The sequence below is a fragment of the Arabidopsis lyrata genome (assembly GCF_000004255.2).
Source record: "Arabidopsis lyrata subsp. lyrata unplaced genomic scaffold ARALYscaffold_8, whole genome shotgun sequence".
Lineage (NCBI taxonomy): Eukaryota > Viridiplantae > Streptophyta > Magnoliopsida > Brassicales > Brassicaceae > Arabidopsis > Arabidopsis lyrata.
The window spans coordinates 19,202,545-19,223,096 of NW_003302548.1; the positions used below are offsets into that span (position 1 = coordinate 19,202,545).

Genomic DNA, 20,552 nt, shown 5'->3' on the forward strand with positions numbered 1-20,552 from the left:
ATAGAAAAATGCATTTACTCAGTTCTTTTGACTTGACAAAGTCTTTCTTTTAGCTTATACATTTTAATTTCTTCCTAGCCAAATGGTTTTCTTGATTTTTCCTTGGAAGGTTGGTTAGAGAAAATGAAGAATTCTCTCGGCCTTTTGTTGCTGCTAGTCGCCATCATTCATATTGTTTGAGCTCAAGACCAACAAGGTATCAGAAAATCTTTTTTTTTTTTCCTCCTTAAACAAACATTTTGGTTCTCAAAAGTGCATTGTTTCTAATGGATAATCTTCACAATGTCTGTTAGCAGGATTCATCAGTTTGGATTGCGGGCTACCCGCGAATGAACAGTCTCCTTATGAAGAGAGTTTCACTGGACTGCGGTTCTCTTCAGATGAAAAGTTCGTACGTAGTGGAAAAAACGGTCGAATCCGAGAAAATCCTGAGGGATACGCGGAGCCATACGAGACCCTGAGATATTTTCCTGATGGAATAAGGAACTGCTACAATCTAAACGTTGAAAAGGGCAGGACACATTTGATTGTGGCTAGGTTTGTATATGGAAATTATGATGGTTTTGACCTTAAGCCAAAGTTTGATCTGTATCTTGGACCTAATCTATGGGCCACGGTGGATTTGCAAACAGAAGTTAATGGTACAGCGGAAGCGATCTTACACATCCCAACATCAAACTCGTTGCAGATTTGTCTTATTAAGACTGGGGAAACTATACCGCTAATATCGGCATTGGAATTACGGCCAATGGGAAATGGTTCTTATATCACTAAGTCTGGTTCCTTGAATCTTTTATCCCGAAGATATCTTAGCAAGTCAGGATCTGATCTACGGTAATTCAACTTCAACTGATCAATGTTTCTTCTCTGCTCTGTTTCCAACACAACGGTTGCTTTCATTGACACTTAAAAAAGGTTTTAAGGCAATCAATATGACCATTTTACTATCTGAAAAATGATATTGTTCATATTATTTACGTATTTTACTACTAACACAACATTGTTCTCACCCTCAGGTACATGAAAGATGTCTATGATCGCACATGGGTATCGTATGGAGCCAGTTTTCAGACGGGCTGGACACAAATTTACACCGCTCTTGAAGTGAACAATTCCAACAATTATGCTCCACCAAAAGATGCGCTAAAAAATGCTGCCATACCGACTAATGCCAGTGCGCCATTGACGATTGAATGGCCTTCAGGAAGTCCCAGGGACCAATATTACTTGTACGCACACTTTGCTGAGATCCAAGACTTGCAGGCAGAAACTTGACATAACTACTGTCCAAAGTGTGACCCCGAAAACTTGTCAACAAGGGGAATGTAGTTTGCAGCTAACAAGAACCAACAGATCAACTCTTCCGCCTCTACTTAATGCTTTGGAAATCTATGCAGTCATCCAATTTCCACAATCCGAAACAAATGACATTGACGGTATGTTTATGCTTAGTTTGGAAACAAAACATAAGCATGATAGAGTACTCGTGACATTTTTCATGTATTAATTTCTAACATCATCAAACCTTTTATGTCAGTGATTGCTATAAAAAACATTGAGGCCGACTATGGATCGAGTAGAATCAACTGGCAAGGCGATCCATGTGTCCCTCAACATTTTATCTGGGATGGTTTAAATTGCAGCAACACGGATATCTCCACACCACCAAGAATCACTTCTTTGTAAGTCATAACTTCACTAGTCACGCACACTAACTCTTCAAGATCTGTTAGTAGTCATGATAATTAACAACTTTGAATGTGGTTTTGAAAATTTTACCAGAAACTTGTCTTCAAGTGGTTTAACTGGAAACATAGCAGCTGCCATTCAAAACCTTACGCAACTAGAAAAACTGTAAGTATGTCCATTGTTGATTAGATGTCTATATATGCGAAGAAATCAGATGTAATATCATTAACATTCTCTCTTTCTAACATTAGGGACTTGTCGAATAATAGCTTGACTGGAGGAGTGCCGGAGTTTCTAGGCAAAATGAAATCGTTGCTGGTCATGTAAGTTTCTCTCAACATACTTTTTAACGTTTTTCAGATTCCACCTAAGATCATGGTCGTTTTTAACAGAAATTTAAGTGGGAACAATCTTAGTGGTTCAATACCTCAAGCTCTTCAAAAGAAAGGACTAGAACTATTGTAAGAAACTTTCTACATAGTTTTTTGAAATTTCTCAGTTGTTTATCTACAACCATTTTGAGCATTTGATGTCTTGAACAACCCTTGTCTTTTTTTAGTGTTGAAGGAAACCCAAGGCTCTGTCCCTCTGATTCATGTAGGAAACCACCTAAGAAAAAAGTTCTTGTGCCAATTGTTGCAGCAGTTGCTTCTGCAGCCATTGTCATTGCTTTATTGATTCTTTTTCTTGTACTCAGAAAGAGAAAGTCAACTATTGTAGAAGGTACTTGCAAGAGAGACATCAAATAAGAAAACTTTATCAAATCTTGTAAATGTCATTATTCCATTATTGCATTAAAAGAAGAGACACAAAGAAAAATCGATATGATAGCATCCTTATTCTGATGTACAGGTATAAACCAGCCACCGAGGACGTCAATGGAGGAAGTTACATTTGCTAATAAGAACAGGAGAAGGTTCACATATTCAGAGGTCCTCCAAATGACAAATAACTTCCAAAGAGTTTTAGGTAAAGGAGGGTTCGGTATGGTGTATCACGGTACTGTAAATGGTCATGAACAAGTGGCCGTTAAGGTACTCTCTCAATCTTCAACTCAAGGCTATAAGGAGTTCAAAGCAGAGGTATTCATAGTTTTGTAATCTTCTCAATTAAACTATGATGTGTTTTTAGCATCACTAGAGGTTGATGAGTTTTGCTCTTATCTTAGGTTGATCTTCTTCTGAGAGTTCACCATACAAATTTGGTGAGCCTCGTTGGGTATTGCTATGAAGGAGATCACTTGGCTCTCATCTATGAGTTTCTTCCCAATGGAGACTTAAAACAACATTTGTCAGGTATTTTAAATTTCTAGTGATTTCACGTGTAGCACTAGTTCAAGTAACTCATAAAACTTGAATGAATCTATCTAATATACAGGAAAGGGAGGCAAATCTATCATAAACTGGAGTATTCGACTACGAATAGCTTTGGAAGCAGCACTAGGTTTGTACTACGTTAAAAACTGTAGGATCAGATATCGATTTAATTGGGTTTTATGATAAATCATTTGATAAAGATGACTTCATTGCATAGGATTGGAGTATTTACATATTGGATGCAAACCGCCGATGGTTCATAGAGATGTCAAAACTGCCAACATATTGCTGGACGAGAATCTCAAGGCCAAACTTGCTGATTTTGGGCTCTCAAGATCTTTTCAAGGTGAATGCGAATCTCAAGATGCAACCGCAATTGCTGGTACTCCTGGATACCTTGATCCCGAGTAAGTATTATTAGTTTTCATATACACACACGTAAACACTTGTTCTGGAACTTTCTATTCCTTCTTCAATGGTTAAAATCTTAAAGAGTATATATTATGTTGTTGTCTTGCAGATATTACCGTACAAATAGGTTGGCTGAGAAGAGTGATGTCTACAGTTTCGGGATCGTGTTATTGGAGATGATCACAAACCAACCTGTGATTAATCAAACCACTGAAAATTCTCTGATAACACAATGGGTTGGCTTTCAGATCAACCGAGGTGATATTCTTGAGATTATGGATCCAAACCTTCGCAAGGATTATGACATCAATTCTGCTTGGAGAGCTCTTGAACTGGCAATGTCATGCGCAAATCCTTCTTCCTCGAAACGACCATCCATGTCTCAGGTTATTCACGAGCTAAAAGAGTGTATTGTGTGTGAAAACACAGGGATAAGTCAGAATCGAAGCTTGGAATCTCAAGAAATGAACGTTAGCTTGGACGCTTCGGTGGTTCCCATGGCAAGATAGTTATGAATGTTGTCTACTTGTGGTACTAATAAGGAATCAATACTTAACTAGTTACATATTAAACAAAAATTTGTAAACTAGTTAAAGTATTGATTGAAGTGTGTAATTGTGTATGGTCTTATAGATAAACTGGGAGTCGACAAATTTCATTCTGCTTTCATTGATTATTGACAAATCCAGATCATATTTTCTGCTCTTCTGGTTTCTACATATGTGTCTTGAGTACCACGAAAAGGTCATTTTGCTTTGACCATCAAAATTTCAAAGATCATTTTTCTCTGTAATTTTGGTTTCTCCATAGAGATGCAAAGGAATCTGCAAATTAGGCATTAATGACTCTTTTTGTCTGTAATTGTTTTCTTTCATGTTGATCCACTTGCCCATTTCTAATTTTTTTTTTTTTTCCTGCCTATGAAACAGAACCAGGTCTCTCAATCCTAGTCAACGACCATTAGAAAGTCAACTATTAATCATTGGCCGTACAAAACCCTATCTTCACTATTTGTGAATGTCGATTATTGAACGCGAGTGTAGTAGCACTTCAACCGCCGCATCGCGTTCCCAAAACAAATGCTATCGACGGTGATGAGTTCTCACCGCCGGGAACTGCTGAAGTCGAAACGCTCTTCTCTTTCCCTCGACGGCAGGTTTCCCCACCGTAGATGGTCGTTTTGTCACCGGAAATTTCCCTCGGGCTCGCTCGCTGCCGACTGGGTCATCAAAACAGGTTTTTGTTTGAAAAATCCGAAATTTATACGAGTACTCATTTCACTAAAAGTTGCAACTTTTTTTACTCATTATGGTTTCTGATTACGGAGCTCTGAATGATAATACGTAGTTGGAGGGTTGTCTTCACCAATCAAAATGTCAACGACCATTGACTGTTTCTCAAAGTTTCTTCGTGCTGTCATGGTGCTGCGTCTGGTCGTTATTAATGCCAATATATATTTGTTGCGTGATTGATACATTCTTTGGAAATTATACTAAAAGCAAGTTGCAAATTTTCTGACCTGATGTACACAATTTTCATGATAGTGATGTTGGAACATTATCTTCCTTTTATTCTTCTTCTTCTCATGGTGAAGTTGCATTAGAATTTAGAAAACACCTTTTGTTCATCATCCATCTTGTTTAAGCTCAAGGGCTAATTGTTATAAACCTTGTTTAGTCGGCATATGTAGATCATGGTGTCTCTAATTCTGAATATGGTTGTGGTTTCTAACTTTTATTCATATGATTGAAACAAACTCAGGTCTTCTACATATATAATAAGTCAACGACCATAAGAATGTCAACTCTTTCCGAACATTTCTTCATGCATCATTGTGGTGACTGTGAGTCTGGTGGCTATTAAATCCTATATTCTTTTTGTGTGATTGACATTTTCTTTTGAAGTAAATTGCATAGTGTCTGACCAAGAAACTATACTGATGTTCAATACCAGAAATGACAAGTTCACAATGATGATGTTGGAACATTGTTATCCTCTTATCCTTGTTCCTCTTCCCATGGTGAAGTTGCATTAGAAAATACATTTTACTCTTCTTCTTTGATCATTGACTTGAAAAAGTATTTGCTTTTAATTTGCTTATATATTCTCCTGTTATCTTCCAGAGCTTGGGCAACGATTTTCTTGATTTGTCCTTGGTGGGTAAGAGAATATGGAGAGGTCTCTTGCGCTTTTGTTGCCGCTAATCATAACTTTGGCTATCATTCATATTGTTCAAGCTCAGAGCCAACAAGGTATTCACATTTTATTCTTCTTCTCCATCTTACTACTATTTGGTTCTTGATCGTAATTGTATTGGCATTTTTAAAGTGTCAATTTTTTCCATTTCTGTTTTACAGGGTTCATCAGTTTGGATTGCGGGCTGCCCGCAAATGAACTGTCTCCTTATAAAGATTTAAACACTGGAATACAGTACTCCTCGGACGCAACATTCATCCAGAGTGGAAATACTGGTAAAGTCCAGGCAAATATGGTGGATAGATTCCTGAAGCCATACTCAACGCTGAGATATTTTCCAGATGGAATACGGAACTGCTACAATCTAAACGTCGAGAAGGGAAGAAATCATCTGATCAGAGCTTGGTTTATGTATGGAAATTATGATGGCCGTGACAATAGCCCGAGGTTTGACCTGTATCTTGGACCTAATCCATGGGCCACGATCGATTTGCATAAACTAGAGAATGGTACACGGGAAGAGATCATTCACATACCAACATCAAACAAGTTGCAGATTTGTCTTGTTAAGACTGGGGAAACTACACCAATGATTTCAGCCTTGGAAATACGGCCCATGGGAAATGATTCTTATATAACCGAGTCTGGTTCTCTGAAACTCTTCTTTCGGATATATCTTACCGAATCGAAGAATTACATAAGGTAACTTCAACTTAACGTTATCTCTTGTTTTTGCTCTGTTTTTTTGGGTCTGAGTTCTTCAAGAAGGGGACTATTGCAGACACTAAGTAAAAGTGTTAGACAAGACAAAAACAATGAAAAAGAGCAATCTGATAACATTTACAATGGTCCAAGAGGACAAAAATAATATTATCCATTCTTGTTTATTGATTTCTCTGTTAAAACGTTATTTATCTCACCGTCAGGTACCCGAACGATGTCTATGATCGCCAATGGATTGCGTTCTTTTGGAGGGAATGGACCCAAATATCAACCACTAGCGATGTGGGAACTTCCAACAGTTATGAACTACCAAAAGCCGCACTTCCAAGTGCAGCCATACCTACTAATGCTAGTGTGCCATTGGCGATTGAGTGGACTCCACCAAATCCTAATACCCAATATTACTTGTATAGACACTTTGCTGAGATCCAAGACCTGCAGAAAAATGAAACCAGGGAATTCAACATGCTATGGAATGGAGATGTTATGTCGTCTGACCCTGTGATTCCTAATAAGTTAGAAATAAGTACTTTCTACAGCAAGTCTCCAAGGACTTGCGGTGAAGGGGGCTGTAATTTTCAGCTGAAAAGAACCAATAGATCAACTCTTCCACCTCTACTTAACGCTCTTGAAGTCTTCACAGTTATCCAGTTTCCGCAGTCTGAAACAAATGAAACTGACGGTATATATGTTTCAGTGTTTTTCAACCTTATGCAAATAAGGTCTAATTCTTTTAATGTTTCTTTCTAACATCTTGAAATTATTTATGTCAGTGGCTGCTATCAGAAACATTGAAGCCACCTATGGATTAAGTAGAATCAACTGGCAAGGTGATCCATGCGTCCCTCAACAGTTTAGGTGGGACGCTTTAAACTGCAGCAACACGGATCCCTCCACACCACCAAGAATCACTTCTTTGTAAGTCATAACTTCACTATTCACGCACACACACTGTTCAAGATATGTTAGTAGTCATGATCATTAACAACTTTGAATGTGGTTTTGAAAATTTCACCAGAAACTTGTCTTCGAGTGGTTTAACAGGAAACATAGCAGCTGCAATTCAAAACCTTACGCAACTAGAGAAACTGTAAGTATGTCTATTGTTAATTGTAAGCAAGAAATTGTTCTATATATGCGAAGAAATTAGATGTAATATCATATAATATTCTCTCTTTCTAATATTAGGGACTTGTCGAATAACAACTTGACCGGAGAGGTGCCGGAGTTTCTAGGCAACATAAAATCATTGTTGTTCATGCAAGTATCTCTCAAGCATATTTTTCTAATGCTTTTCAATTTCTACCTCGAATTCATTGCTCTTTTTCTTTTTCTGTAAACGATATTCATTGCTCTTTTTATACAGAAACTTAAGCGGGAACGATCTTAATGGTACAATTCCTCAATCCCTACAAAGGAAAGGTGGACTCCAGCTATTGTAAGAAACTAATTCCCACATATACTTTGAACTTTTCTCTGTTATTATCAACAACCCTTTTGTGCCTCTGATGTCTTGAAACAACACTTGTCTTCTTATAGCCGTCATGGAAACCCAAGGCTTTTTCCCTCTGAATCACCAACAATACCAACAGGCAAGAGCTTTCCAGTTGTAATTGTTGCATCAGTTGCTTCTGCTGCCATCCTCATTGTTGTGCTGGTTCTTGTACTTGTTCTCCGAAAGAAAAAGCCGTCGACTAATCAAGGTATTTTTGCAAGAGAGACATATCAAACTAGAATAGTGATGAATCTAATGGATATGGTTTTTGATAATCCCTAATTTCTGATGTAACAGTTGTTCACCCGCCTCCAAGTAGGCCAACCATGAATGTTCCTTATGCTAACTCACCTGAGCCCTCAATCGAGATGAAAAGGAGAAGGTTTACTTATTCAGAGGTTATGAAAATGACGAATAATTTCCAAAGAGTTGTAGGGGAAGGAGGATTTGGCGTTGTCTGTCACGGTACTGTAAATAGTTCTGAACAGGTAGCTGTTAAACTACTCTCACAATCATCAACTCAAGGCTATAAAGAGTTCAAGGCAGAGGTATTTGTAGTACAATCTTTCCATCTAGTATCTGTTTTTAACATCACAAAGCTAATGCATGGATTCCTTGTTTTTCGTTGCATGTTTGCCTCAGGTTGATCTTCTTCTAAGAGTCCACCATACAAATTTGGTAAGCCTTGTCGGATATTGTGATGAAGGAGACCACTTGGCCCTCATCTACGAGTTTGTACCCAATGGAGACTTAAGACAACATTTGTCAGGTAAAACTTTGTTTAACATTTTCTAATGGTTTCATTAATTATGTATCATGAACTCATGAAAAATCGTTGTTCTTCCCAAAAATATGAAAGGATCTAATGATCTAATATATAGGAAAAGGAGGTAAACCCATCGTCAATTGGGCTACGCGGCTAAGAATATCTGCGGAGGCAGCACTAGGTTGGTACCAAGTTACACCGTACGTTGAACTAGAATTCATTCGATTGTTCTTACAATAATTAGTTAATACGGATGAATCCATTGGATAGGTTTGGAGTACTTACACATTGGATGCACACCACCAATAGTTCATAGAGATGTCAAAACTACAAACATATTGTTGGACGAGCAGTTCAAGGCCAAACTTGCTGATTTTGGGCTCTCGAGGTCTTTCCCAGTTGGAGGGGAAACTCATGTTTCGACAGTGGTTGCTGGTACTCCTGGTTACCTTGATCCAGAGTAAGTATCAACAGAAACTTTTCTCTTCCTTCTTCAATCATTAAAGAGTATACCATGTTCTTGCCTTGCAGATATTACCAAACAAGCCGGTTGGGTGAGAAAAGTGATGTGTACAGTTTTGGAATTGTGTTATTGGAAATGATCACAAACCAACCAGTGATTGATCGAAACCGCAGAAAGTCTCATATAACACAATGGGTTGGGTCTGAGCTTAACGGAGGAGACATTACTAAGATCATGGATCCAAAGCTTAACGGGGATTATGATTCCCGCTCTGCGTGGAGAGCTCTTGAGCTAGCAATGTCCTGCGCGGATCCTACTTCAGCAAGACGACCAACCATGTCTCATGTTGTTATAGAACTAAAAGAGTGTCTCGTGTCTGAAAACTCAAGGAGAAATATGAGTCGAGGCATGGATCCTCTAAGTTCCCCTGAAGTAAGCATGGTCTTTGATAGTGGGATGATTCCCAGAGCAAGATAGTTTGTGTTGCAAGTAACACAACCATAGTGAAATTACTCAACGTTATTGTGGCCTTGCCATGTCGTGTCCTCTGTTTGTATTTTGAGTGCCAGTATTGTGGTTATAAAAACCTTTTATGTAAAAATTAATATAATTACTGTATTGGTTGAAGTGTTTTGTGGTCTAATAAGCTGAATTCATGTTGAAACAAAAAAACTGTCTACCAATCTTCTGAATGAAAGTCAGAGAGGTTGTCTTCACCAATCAAAAGTCAACGACTATTGGCTGTTTCAAGGAGTTCCTTTGTGCGTCATGGTGTTGAGTCTTGGTGGCTATTAACTCCAGTATCTTTGTTGCGTGATTGATAGTCTTTGGAAGTTATACTAAAGCAAGTTGCAAATTTTCTGACCAGGAAACTAAAACTAGACTGATGTACACAATTTCATGATAGTGATGTTGGAACATTATCTTCCTTTTATTCTTCTTCCTCCAATGGCGAAGTTGCATTAGAAAACACCTTTTGGTTATCATCCATCTTGTTTAAGCTCAAGGGCTAATTGTGATAAACCTTGTTTATTTCATGCTGACCTAATTTGCTTGATAATATTTAGTCAGCATATATAGATCATTGTGTGCCTAGCTAGTGCTGTATATTTTTGTGGGTCTTAACTTTTACTCATATGATTGAAACAAAGTCAGGTCTACTACATATATAAGTAAACGACCATAAGAATGTCAACTCTTTCTGAACATTTCTTCATGCATCATTGTGGTAGTCTGGTGGCTATATTAAACCAATATCTTTTTTTGTGTAATTGACATGTTCTTTTGAAGTAAATTGCATATTGCCTGACCAAGAAACTATACTGATGTTCAATACCACAAATGACCCCAGTCAAGTTCATAATAGTGATGTTGGAACATTGTAATCCTCTTATTTCTTCTTCCCATGGTGAAGTTGCACTAGAAAACACATTTACTCTTTCTTTTTTTTTCCCATTGACTTGAAAAAGTCTTTCCAATTTGTTTTTGCTTATATATTCTCTTGTTATCTTCAGGGAGCTTGGGCAACGATTTTCTTGAACTTTCCTTGGTGGGTAAGAAGAAAATATGGAGAGGTCTCATGAGCTTTTGTTGCTGCTAATCGGAACTTTGGTCATCATTCATATTGCTCAAGCTCAAAGCCAACAAGGTATCATGTCTAAACTGACATATATATGTCTATGTATTCTTCATCTTCTCCTTCTTATTACTATCTTGGTTCTTAATCGTACTTGTTGTATCTGGCAATTCATTTGTTCTCGTTTTTAACAGTCATTTTTTTAATGCCTCATAACAGGGTTCATCAGTTTGGATTGTGGTCTACCCGCGAATGAACCATCTCCTTATACAGAGCCGAGGACTAAATTGCAGTTCTCTTCAGACGCAGCATTCATCCAGAGTGGAAAAATTGGTAGAATTCAAGCAAATCTGGAGGCTGACTTCTTGAAACCGTCAACGACGATGAGATATTTTCCAGACGGAAAACGGAACTGCTACAATCTAAACGTTGAGAAGGGAAGAAATCATCTGATCAGGGCTAGGTTTGTATATGGAAATTATGATGGTCGTGACATTGGCCCCAAGTTTGATCTGTATCTTGGACCTAATCCATGGGCCACGATAGATTTGGCAAGGCAAGTGAATGGTACACGTCCGGAGATCTTGCACATCCCAACATCAAACAAGTTGCAGATTTGTCTTGTTAAGACTGGGGAAACTACACCGTTAATATCGGCTTTGGAAATACGGCCGATGGGAAATGGTTCTTATCTCACCAAGTCTGGTTCTTTGAGACTTTACTATCGAGAATATTTTAGCAAGTCCGATTCTTATATAAGGTATCCACTTCACCTGAACATCATCTCTTCTTTCTTCTCTGTTTTGCTCTTTGTTCTGTTTTGCTCTGTTTTGTTTTTGGCTCTGTTCTCCTCTGTTTTTGCAAGTGTGTATTCTGTTTCCAACATGAATGATATTTTCAATGAGAGGAATATTTTTTAGAAACTAGAAAAAGTTTACAACAAGATGAAAACAGAAAAAAGGTCCAAGATAAGAAAAAATGATATTCTTATCTTTATGTTCCTTTGCTAAAACGATGTTGTTCCCACCCTCAGGTACCCAGATGATATCTATGACCGCCAATGGACTTCGTTCTTTGATACAGAGTGGACACAAATTAACACCACTAGCAATGTGGGAAATTCCAATAACTATGAGCCACCAAAAGTCGCGCTCACTACTGCGGCCATTCCAACTAATGCCAGTGCGCCATTGACGAATGAATGGAGTTCAGTAAACCCCGATGAACAGTATTACGTGTACGCCCACTTTGCTGAGATCCAAGAGTTGCAAGCAAATGAAACCAGGGAATTCAACATGTTACTAAATGGGAAACTTTTTTTTGGCCCTGTGGTTCCTCCAAAGCTATCAATAACTACTATCCTAAGTTTGTCCCCTGATACTTGCGAAAGAGGGGAATGCAATTTACAGCTGATAAGAACCAACAGATCAACTCTTCCACCTCTACTTAACGCTTATGAGGTCTATAGAGTTATTCAGTTTCCGCAGTTAGAAACAAACGAAAACGATGGTAGGTGTGTTTCAATGATAGTATGGAAACAAATTTGTAAACTCTAAAGAGTATTCAAAACGTTTTATATATTCTTCTAACATTACCAAAACATTTATATCAGTTTCTGCGGTGAAAAACATCCAAGCCTACTATGGATTGAGTAGAATCAACTGGCAAAGCGATCCATGCGTCCCTCAACAGTATATGTGGGACGGTTTAAACTGCAGCATCACAGATATCTCCACGCCACCAAGAATCACTACTTTGTAAGTCATAAGTTCACTAGTATACACATCAGGATCTATAAGTGATCATGATCATTATTGAATGTGGTTTTGGAAATTTCACCAGAAACTTGTCTTCAAGTGGTTTAACTGGAACCATAGCAGCTGCCATTCAAAATCTTACGACACTGGAAAAGCTGTAAGTATGTCTATTATTGCTGATCAAATGCGAAATTTTTTTGTTATATTGTACGTATGCAAAAAAAAATCTGTTGTAAATATCATATTAAATTTTCTCTTGTTAACTTTAGGGACTTGTCGAATAATAACTTGACCGGAGAGGTGCCAGAATTTCTAGGCAACATGAAATCATTGTTGGTCATGTATGTTTCTCGCAGACATATTTTCCAATGCTTTTCAAATTCCACCTTGGATCATGTTCATGCATGTATCACAATTTCTCTTTTTTTTGCAGAAACTTAAGCGGGAACGATCTTAACGGTACAATTCCTCAATCTCTACAAAGGAAAGGACTTGAGCTACTGTAAGAAGCTTCCCAAATATATTATGAACTTTCCTCAGTTATTAACCACAACCCTTTTGTGCATTTGATTTCACAGAAAAAAAAAACACTTGTTTTCTTTGTAGTTATCAAGGAAACCCAAGGCTTATTCCACCTGGTTCACCTGAAGAAAAATCTGGCAAGAGCTTTCCAGTTACAATTGTTGCATCAGTAGGTTCTGCAGCCATTCTCATTGTTGTGCTGGTTCTTGTACTTGTTCTCCGAAAGAAAAAGCCGTCAGCTGTTGAAGGTATTTGCAAGAGAGAGACATATCAAACTAGAAAAGCGATAAATTTAATGGATATGGTTTTAATTTGCTAACCCCTAATTTCTGATCTGACAGTTGTTCACCCGCCTCCAAGTAGGCCAACGATGAACGTTCCTTATGCTAACTCACCTGAGCCGTCAATCGAGATGAAAAAAAGAAAGTTTACTTATTCAGAGGTTATGAAAATGACGAATAATTTTGAAAGAGTTGTAGGAGAAGGAGGATTTGGCGTTGTCTGCCACGGTACTGTAAATGGTTCTGAACAGGTAGCTGTTAAACTACTGTCTCAATCATCAACTCAAGGCTATAAAGAGTTCAAAGCAGAGGTATTTGTAGACAATCTTTCCAACTAGTATACGTTTTTTAACATCAGAAACCTAATGGATTTCTTGTTTTTATTTGCATGAGTGCATCAGGTTGATCTTCTTCTGAGAGTTCACCATACGAATTTGGTAAGCCTTGTCGGATATTGTGATGAAGGAGACCACTTGGCCCTTATCTACGAGTTTGTACCCAATGGAGACTTAAGACAACATCTGTCAGGTAAAACTTGGTGTAACATTTTCTAATGGTTATAATATGTATCATGAACTCATGAAAAAACAGTTGTTATTCCCAAAAACATGAAAGGATCTAATGATCTAATATACAGGAAAGGGAGGTAAATCCATCATCAATTGGGGTACTCGGCTAAGAATAGCTGCGGAGGCAGCACTAGGTTTGTATTACACTGTATGACTAGAATCCATTCGATTGGTTTTGCAACAATCAATTAATATGGATGAATCCATGCATAGGTTTGGAGTACTTACACATTGGATGCACACCACCAATGGTTCATAGAGATGTCAAAACTACAAATATATTGTTGGACGAGCATTATAAGGCCAAACTCGCTGATTTTGGTCTCTCTAGGTCTTTCCCAGTTGGAGGTGAATCTCATGTTTCGACGGTGATTGCTGGTACTCCTGGTTACCTTGATCCAGAGTAAGTATTAACAGTTTTAATTCTCACCACACAAACTTTTCTCTTCCTTCAACTCTGAAAGGGTGTGTATCATGTTCTTGTCTTGCAGATATTATCATACAAGCCGGTTGGGTGAGAAAAGCGATGTGTACAGTTTTGGGATTGTGTTATTAGAGATGATCACAAACCAACCAGTGATAGATCGAAACCGCCGAAAATCTCACATAACGCAATGGGTTGGGTCTGAGCTTAACAGAGGAGATATTACTAAGATCATGGATCCAAAGCTAAGCGGGGATTATGATTCTCGCTCTGCATGGAGAGCTCTTGAGCTAGCAATGTCGTGCGCTGATCCAACCTCAGCAAAACGACCAAGCATGTCTCATGTTGTTATCGAACTCAAAGAGTGTCTTGTTTCTGAAAACTCGAGGAGAAATATGAGTCGAGGAATGGATTCACTGAGTTCCCCTGAAGTAAGCATGATCTTTGATGGTGAGATGATTCCCAGAGCAAGATAGTTTGTGTTGCAAGTAACACAATTGTAAAGAAACCACTCAACGAACTTACTTGTGGCTTTGACCTGTCGTGTGCGCTGTTTGTATCTGTGAGTGCCGGTTAGGTTTTTAAACCTTCTTATGTAAATAGTTACTTTATCTATTGAAGTGTGTTCTTGTGGTCTATAGTTTCTCAAAGGGAAATAAAAATGTTGAAATCCCATTTACAGTTGATAACTTGATATACACAAACTTGGTTATGTAAATTTGGTGATATTTATAATCGAAAGAAAGCAATACCATTTATGTTCCAATATCAATATCAATACCAAAACTTGATAATACTAAACATATGATTGTCATTGTTTTTCCAATATCAATATATTAGATTTAATTTAACATTAGTATAAATCACTATGTTATAAATCTTTGTCGGTTGTAAGTAACTTGTAATTCGTGGATTTTAAAAACACGCATATGAAAATTTTCAAATAATTTGATGGCGCAATTTTATTTTACGAGTTCCAAACTATTGCCGCTTCATTCCCCCAATCCCTGGCGCCGCATGTAAACAAAAAAGATTCTTATTGGCTACTAATGCCACCACGCGGATCACGAATTACAACCGTTGATTAATATACATCGACGGTTCATACATCGTTTTATTATACACACGGATCGATATCTCAGCCGTTAGATCAACTATGCGATCTGATTGCTCAATTTATTAGACTCTCCGTCTTTGCCTATAAAACCAATTTCACATCTTGTCTCACCCAAATCAACTTAACCGTTCTTCTTCCTCTAGCATCAAATTCTCTCGAGAAAATCTAAATCTTCGTTGAAAAAATGTCGGGCCGTGGAAAGGGAGGAAAGGGTTTGGGTAAAGGAGGAGCCAAGCGTCACAGGAAGGTACTGAGAGACAACATCCAAGGAATCACCAAGCCGGCGATTCGAAGATTGGCTCGTAGAGGTGGAGTCAAGCGTATTAGTGGTCTGATCTACGAGGAGACTCGTGGGGTCCTCAAGATCTTTCTCGAGAACGTGATTCGTGATGCTGTTACTTACACCGAGCACGCTAGGAGGAAGACTGTGACCGCCATGGATGTTGTTTACGCTCTCAAGAGGCAAGGAAGGACTCTTTACGGTTTCGGCGGTTAATTGGGGTTTTTCAGATCCGCGTTTGTGTTTTCTGGGTTTCTTACTTAGGCGTATTATTCTGGAATTTTCTAATCAATTCATGTTATCTTCAGCGTTTGTGTTTTACTTTTGCTTTAGGTATGGCGTTTAGTAGTTTGCGGTAGTGTTCTCGTTATGTGTAATTACGCCTTTTCTTCTTGCTTCAGCAGTCTCTGGTGAAATATAATCGAATTAAGTTTCAATTTATCAGTGTTGTTTTTGATTTTGGCATTTAATTGGTGAAAATTTGCATCTAAATAGAAGAATCATCATGAAATTGGACGTTTGAGCTCAAATCTGCAAACATTTATTTTCTGATTTCACGATGGTTGAGGATGACGAAAGGGCGGTTCCTATGACCGGGAGATTTTCCGGAGAAGGCAATGAACTAAGCTATTGAAACGAGAAACGACGTCGCATTGGGAAATCAATTCCTTTATTAATACATAAACCGGTTTTGGTTAAGATGTAACAGCTGATGGAAAATCATATTGGTCATTGAATGAAAATCATAGTCTAATCGTTAAAAATGTACAGAAGAAAAGCTAGAGGAGAACAAATATGCTATATTCTGGTTCCAATAAAGATTCCTGGAAATTTATCATCTCTTTAGCGTCCCTCAGATTTAACCAGCTGCGAGAAAACTTTACTCATGGAAACACCTGAACTATCATCAACACTCGACTCTTCTTCCTCTTTAGCTACAGAAACGTTAACACTCGTGTCTCCATGGTTATAATCATTGAACCGTAGAGGTAGCTCACCGATCATGTTTGTGCTGTCTTCTGGATCACCATCAATGACTGCTTCTTGTAGCTGTAAAGCGTATTCAAGATTCCACAACACATCTCCCATTGATGGTCTATCAACTCCGTAATCAGCTAAACATTTCTCCCCTGTTTCACCAAACTTTCTTAGCGAATCAGGTCTGATTTTACCTCGCAGTGATGGATCAATGATATGTTCAAGATGTCCTTTCTTCTGCCATTTCATCGCCCATTCCGCTAGATTCACCATCTCTCTATTAAGTGTCGGGTCTATAACCGGTCTCGCGCAGAGAACCTCGAACATAACCACTCCAAAAGAGTAAACATCTGATTTCTCTGTGAGCTGTTGTCTTCTGAAGTATTCCGGATCAAGATATCCGAAACTTCCTTTGACCGCGGTACTCACATGAGTCTGATCGATCTCGGGTCCGGTCTTAGACAGTCCAAAGTCTGCAACTTTAGCCATGAGATTCTCGTCGAGTAATATGTTGGCGGATTTCACGTCTCTGTGAATCACGGGTTTCGCGTCACCGGTATGGAGATAATGCAATCCTCTTGCTGATCCAATGCATATCTCAAGCCGTTGCTTCCAACTTAAGCTAGGAAGATCTGAGCCGTAAAGGTGACTCTTCAATGTTCCGTTCTCCATATATTCGTAAATGAGAATCATCTCGTTGTTCTCATCGCAGTAACCGATCAGAGAAACCAAGTGGCGATGACGGAATTGAGACAGCATTTCGATTTCTGTCCTGAACTCTGCAAGTCCTTGCTGAGACTTAGGATTCGCTCTTTTAACAGCTACTTTAGTACCGTCGTGAAGCTCTCCTTTGTACACTTTACCAAAACCACCAACGCCAATTGCTCTGTTCTCGTCAAAGCTATTTGTGGCCTCTTTAACTGCTGCCAAAGGAATTCGATAACTGGAATTGGAAGCTTTACTTGCAATTGTAGTTCCATTTGAGGATGAAGTTGTTCCATTGGAAGACAACGGAATCCAAGTCTTTGAATGGTCATCCGGGTCTCGTCCTCGTTTCTTGTACAGCAAAAAGAAACCTCCTAAAACCACTAAAGCAAGCAATGAGCCAACCGTTACACCAACGATCATACCAACATTCTTCTTGGTGGTTGAACTTGAACCACTAGGCAAAAATGTCCCGTTACTGAGCTGACTTTTGGAGTTATTCATCTTCATGATCTCTAATCCGTTCAGAATCGCATTAGGGTAATCCGTGTGAAGACTCGATGGACCGATGCTCACACGGATTCTTTTAGTCTGTTTAGCTGATCCGGTGACAAAATCCATCGAGTATGCACCGCTCAAAGTGTTGGATAAATAAGAGCTTAGATCGAGATGCTCAACAACCAACATAGAGTCGACATAGAGATTGAAGTAAAGCTGGTTTAGAGCTTTACTCACAATATCGCAGAAATGAAACCGTAGAAAGTACTGAAAACCCGGGTCAACATCGAAATCCCAAGTCACATTGAACTTGCTAGACGGGTTATCCGCGGAATTCATCTCGGTGCAAGTACCATAGACAGTTCTTGGGGCAGTCTCCTCTGTAGCAAAACCGGGAACATAATTAACACTTGCAATCTTAGACACAATCTTAACTAGATTCTTCTCCACTATAAACTCAGAATCAGGCACCCAAATTCTCGAAAGAGTATCGTTACTAGGCGTAACACGCGGACCGCCCATGTTCACTCTATAAACCGTCTCAAAAGCTTGCAATGACAAGCCCTGAAACTTCCCGGGACTGCCTACAAATGAAGGATCACCAATGATCAACGTATCAGGAACCGATACAACCTCGAGCGCGTTCAGAAACGCAAACGAATCACCAGAGGGAGTAAACGTGAGCTCGAGATGATCCGTAGCTACATTCAGAGAGTACTCCTTCATAACTCTGGAATTCACAGTGAAATCACTCAAGAGGACATGTGTTTGTGAAGAAACTGAGAATATGGCTGAGCCCATTTGGAAGTTTTGGTACTGAAAAGGATTGAAATGGAGACGAACCCAGTGGCGGCCTCTAGTGATGGAGAATCTGTACTTGGAGATTCCGGTGAAGATTCTCGCCGTCTGGTAAATATCTGAATTTGAATTGCGATTACTCGCGGCGGCGAGGATTTCATTAGGAGAGGTTAGGAGGTTTGAAGCAAGCTTATCAGAGATGAACACTCGACTAGTGACAGTGACGTTGGTTGATGATCCACAGTTGATGAGGTAATTATTCACAGGTACGTATCCATGGCAGAGGCAGATTAAGCAAGAAATCGATGAAACCCAAATCAAAAATCCAAACTTTTGACCACCCATCTTCACAAAACCTGGAAATGTTTAAACAATTCGATGGAAATAGACAAAGAATCTATCAGCTAGATTCAAGGGATATACGACATGAGTACAATTAGGGATTTTGGTTTAGCAAAGATGACAACTATCTCAATAACGACAGTGATAAAAAAAAATTCATAACGGATAAAATTAAGCAGCAAAAACAACAAATTTGTTGTACCTTTAAGACAAGATTTGCGAGAAAATCAATTGTTCCATGAAAGGTACAATAGTTGACGATCAGCTGATCGATTGATTTCCAGATGTTGGCTTTTGTTTTCTTAAAATTTGTGTTTGGAACAGACTTGGTAAGTTGGTAACAACGAGAGATGTATTTTTTTTTTGTGAAATCTCTGCAAACAAGAACTGAATAGATAAAATATATATTAATTAATATTTGTATAGATGCAAACGACAAATAAATTAATATGAGCAAATGTAGGAGACGAACGGAATTGAATTGAATTGTCAGTCTGATTTTTTTCTGATGGCTAAGAAAGTTTTTTTTTGTTAGGATGGGGGACTAAGTCCCCCACAATTTATTGAAACATAACTAAAAGAAAATTACACACGAACATAACGTGGGCGCATGCACCCGATCGCATCGTCATAAACAATAGAGTCCACCACATCCGGTTTAGACTCAAGCATATAAAAACCTAAAGAAAGAGAAAACGCATAGTTAGCTAACCCGTCCGCGAGACGGTTAGCCTCCCTATACACGTGCGAAACACGGACTATCCAGTCACGCGACAGAAAGCCATAGCACAAACGCACTAGGAATGACAAAGGATGAGAATCATTAATCCATGTCTTGAGAAATCCCACCACAATCTCCGAGTCCACCTCCAACTCAACCCGTGTAATCCGCTTCTCCCAAGCTATATAGAGACTACACGCCCCATAACTCCGCCAACGGGGCTGAGCATACACCTATATTCAGAGCAAAACCACCACGCCAACTCCCATCTCCGTCTCGCAATACACCTCCCGCTGTCGCCAAACCGGGGTTGCCACGGGAAGCGCCGTCCGTGTTCAACTTAATCCAGCTTTCCCCTGGCGGTAACCATCTAATCATTCTTTCCTCTCTCCCGGCCCGCCGTGACTGATCTTGCAACATCACATGTGCCTTGGTCACTTCTTTTGTCCGATCTTTGAGGAATTGAACTATATCTCTACACTTCCAGTCTGTCCCAAACACATTCCCGCAGCGCCATTTCCAACTCCACCAAATCCCCAAAGCAAACAATGTTGACCATGGGCTGCCATCTGTGTCTGCATCATCGCCTAGGTTCCGATACAACCATTCAAGTAAGGTCTGTTCAAAGAAGCATCGTCGCTTTCTAGCTACCACTGTTCTACTCCATATTCCCCGTTGAGCTTGACAGTCTCTAAGTACATGAATGATTGACTCTTCTCCTTGCTTACAAACTAAACACAAGTCTGTATCACTCACGTGTCTTCGTTTCCTCTCCACATTAGTCATGATAACTTGATTTACCACCAACCAGACAAATACCCGGACTCTCTCGGGAGCTACCACACGCCACACCCGATCATATATTTTCTGCATGTTTGGTTTCGGGTCTGTAACTCTAGTGAGAAGAGAGTAAGCTGACTTAACT

The 20,552-nt window shown here is 39.1% G+C and overlaps 5 protein-coding genes across 7 annotated transcripts; 4 read left to right on the forward strand and 1 right to left on the reverse strand.

The window, feature by feature from the left end:
- Positions 1–108: 108 nt before the first annotated feature.
- Positions 109–4,137, forward strand: LOC9300721 (receptor-like protein kinase At5g59670). Its single transcript, XM_021015604.1, is given in 14 exon segments — positions 109–196; positions 297–834; positions 1,017–1,265; positions 1,267–1,436; positions 1,538–1,682; positions 1,783–1,854; positions 1,941–2,012; positions 2,082–2,150; positions 2,249–2,412; positions 2,542–2,771; positions 2,858–2,984; positions 3,067–3,132; positions 3,223–3,412; positions 3,526–4,137. Coding segments are annotated over 14 exon segments (2,565 nt in total). The 5' UTR covers positions 109–123; the 3' UTR covers positions 3,926–4,137.
- Positions 4,138–4,400: 263 nt separating this feature from the next.
- LOC9300722 (probable LRR receptor-like serine/threonine-protein kinase At5g59680) lies at positions 4,401–9,702 on the forward strand. Of its 3 annotated transcripts, XM_021015597.1 has the most exons (14): positions 4,417–4,652; positions 5,540–5,668; positions 5,774–6,314; positions 6,539–7,017; positions 7,109–7,253; positions 7,354–7,425; positions 7,524–7,595; positions 7,702–7,773; positions 7,875–8,038; positions 8,128–8,378; positions 8,473–8,599; positions 8,712–8,777; positions 8,867–9,056; positions 9,128–9,702. In XM_021015597.1, exons 2-14 carry the CDS (start codon positions 5,587–5,589, stop codon positions 9,534–9,536), a joined length of 2,670 nt encoding a protein of 889 aa, XP_020871256.1. In that variant the 5' UTR covers positions 4,417–4,652; positions 5,540–5,586; the 3' UTR covers positions 9,537–9,702. The 3 variants fall into 3 exon arrangements, with proteins under 3 accessions (XP_020871258.1, XP_020871256.1, XP_020871257.1); XM_021015598.1 differs by lacking the exon at positions 4,417–4,652 and having other exon boundaries at positions 5,497–5,668; XM_021015599.1 differs by lacking the exons at positions 7,354–7,425; positions 7,524–7,595; positions 7,702–7,773; ... (4 more) ...; positions 8,867–9,056; positions 9,128–9,702 and having other exon boundaries at positions 4,401–4,652; positions 7,109–7,257.
- An 805-nt stretch (positions 9,703–10,507) lies between these two features.
- Positions 10,508–14,942, forward strand: LOC110225690 (probable LRR receptor-like serine/threonine-protein kinase At5g59680). Its single transcript, XM_021015600.1, has 13 exons — positions 10,508–10,707; positions 10,855–11,395; positions 11,669–12,144; positions 12,248–12,392; positions 12,478–12,549; positions 12,662–12,733; positions 12,826–12,894; positions 12,999–13,162; positions 13,256–13,506; positions 13,597–13,723; positions 13,833–13,898; positions 13,978–14,167; positions 14,256–14,942. The coding sequence occupies exons 1-13, from the start codon at positions 10,626–10,628 to the stop codon at positions 14,662–14,664; spliced, it is 2,664 nt and encodes an 887-aa protein (XP_020871259.1). The 5' UTR covers positions 10,508–10,625; the 3' UTR covers positions 14,665–14,942.
- Positions 14,943–15,403: 461 nt separating this feature from the next.
- Positions 15,404–16,026, forward strand: LOC9300723 (histone H4). Its single transcript, XM_002864601.2, has one exon. The coding sequence runs from the start codon at positions 15,490–15,492 to the stop codon at positions 15,799–15,801; it is 312 nt and encodes a 103-aa protein (XP_002864647.1). The 5' UTR covers positions 15,404–15,489; the 3' UTR covers positions 15,802–16,026.
- A 212-nt stretch (positions 16,027–16,238) lies between these two features.
- LOC9300724 (probable receptor-like protein kinase At5g59700) lies at positions 16,239–19,388 on the reverse strand. The gene is made up of 2 exons (XM_021029769.1): positions 19,109–19,388; positions 16,239–18,920 (listed from the first exon to the last, which is right to left on the reverse strand). The coding sequence occupies exon 2, from the start codon at positions 18,907–18,909 to the stop codon at positions 16,429–16,431; it is 2,481 nt and encodes an 826-aa protein (XP_020885428.1). The 5' UTR covers positions 18,910–18,920; positions 19,109–19,388; the 3' UTR covers positions 16,239–16,428.
- Between the last annotated feature and the right edge of the window lie 1,164 nt (positions 19,389–20,552).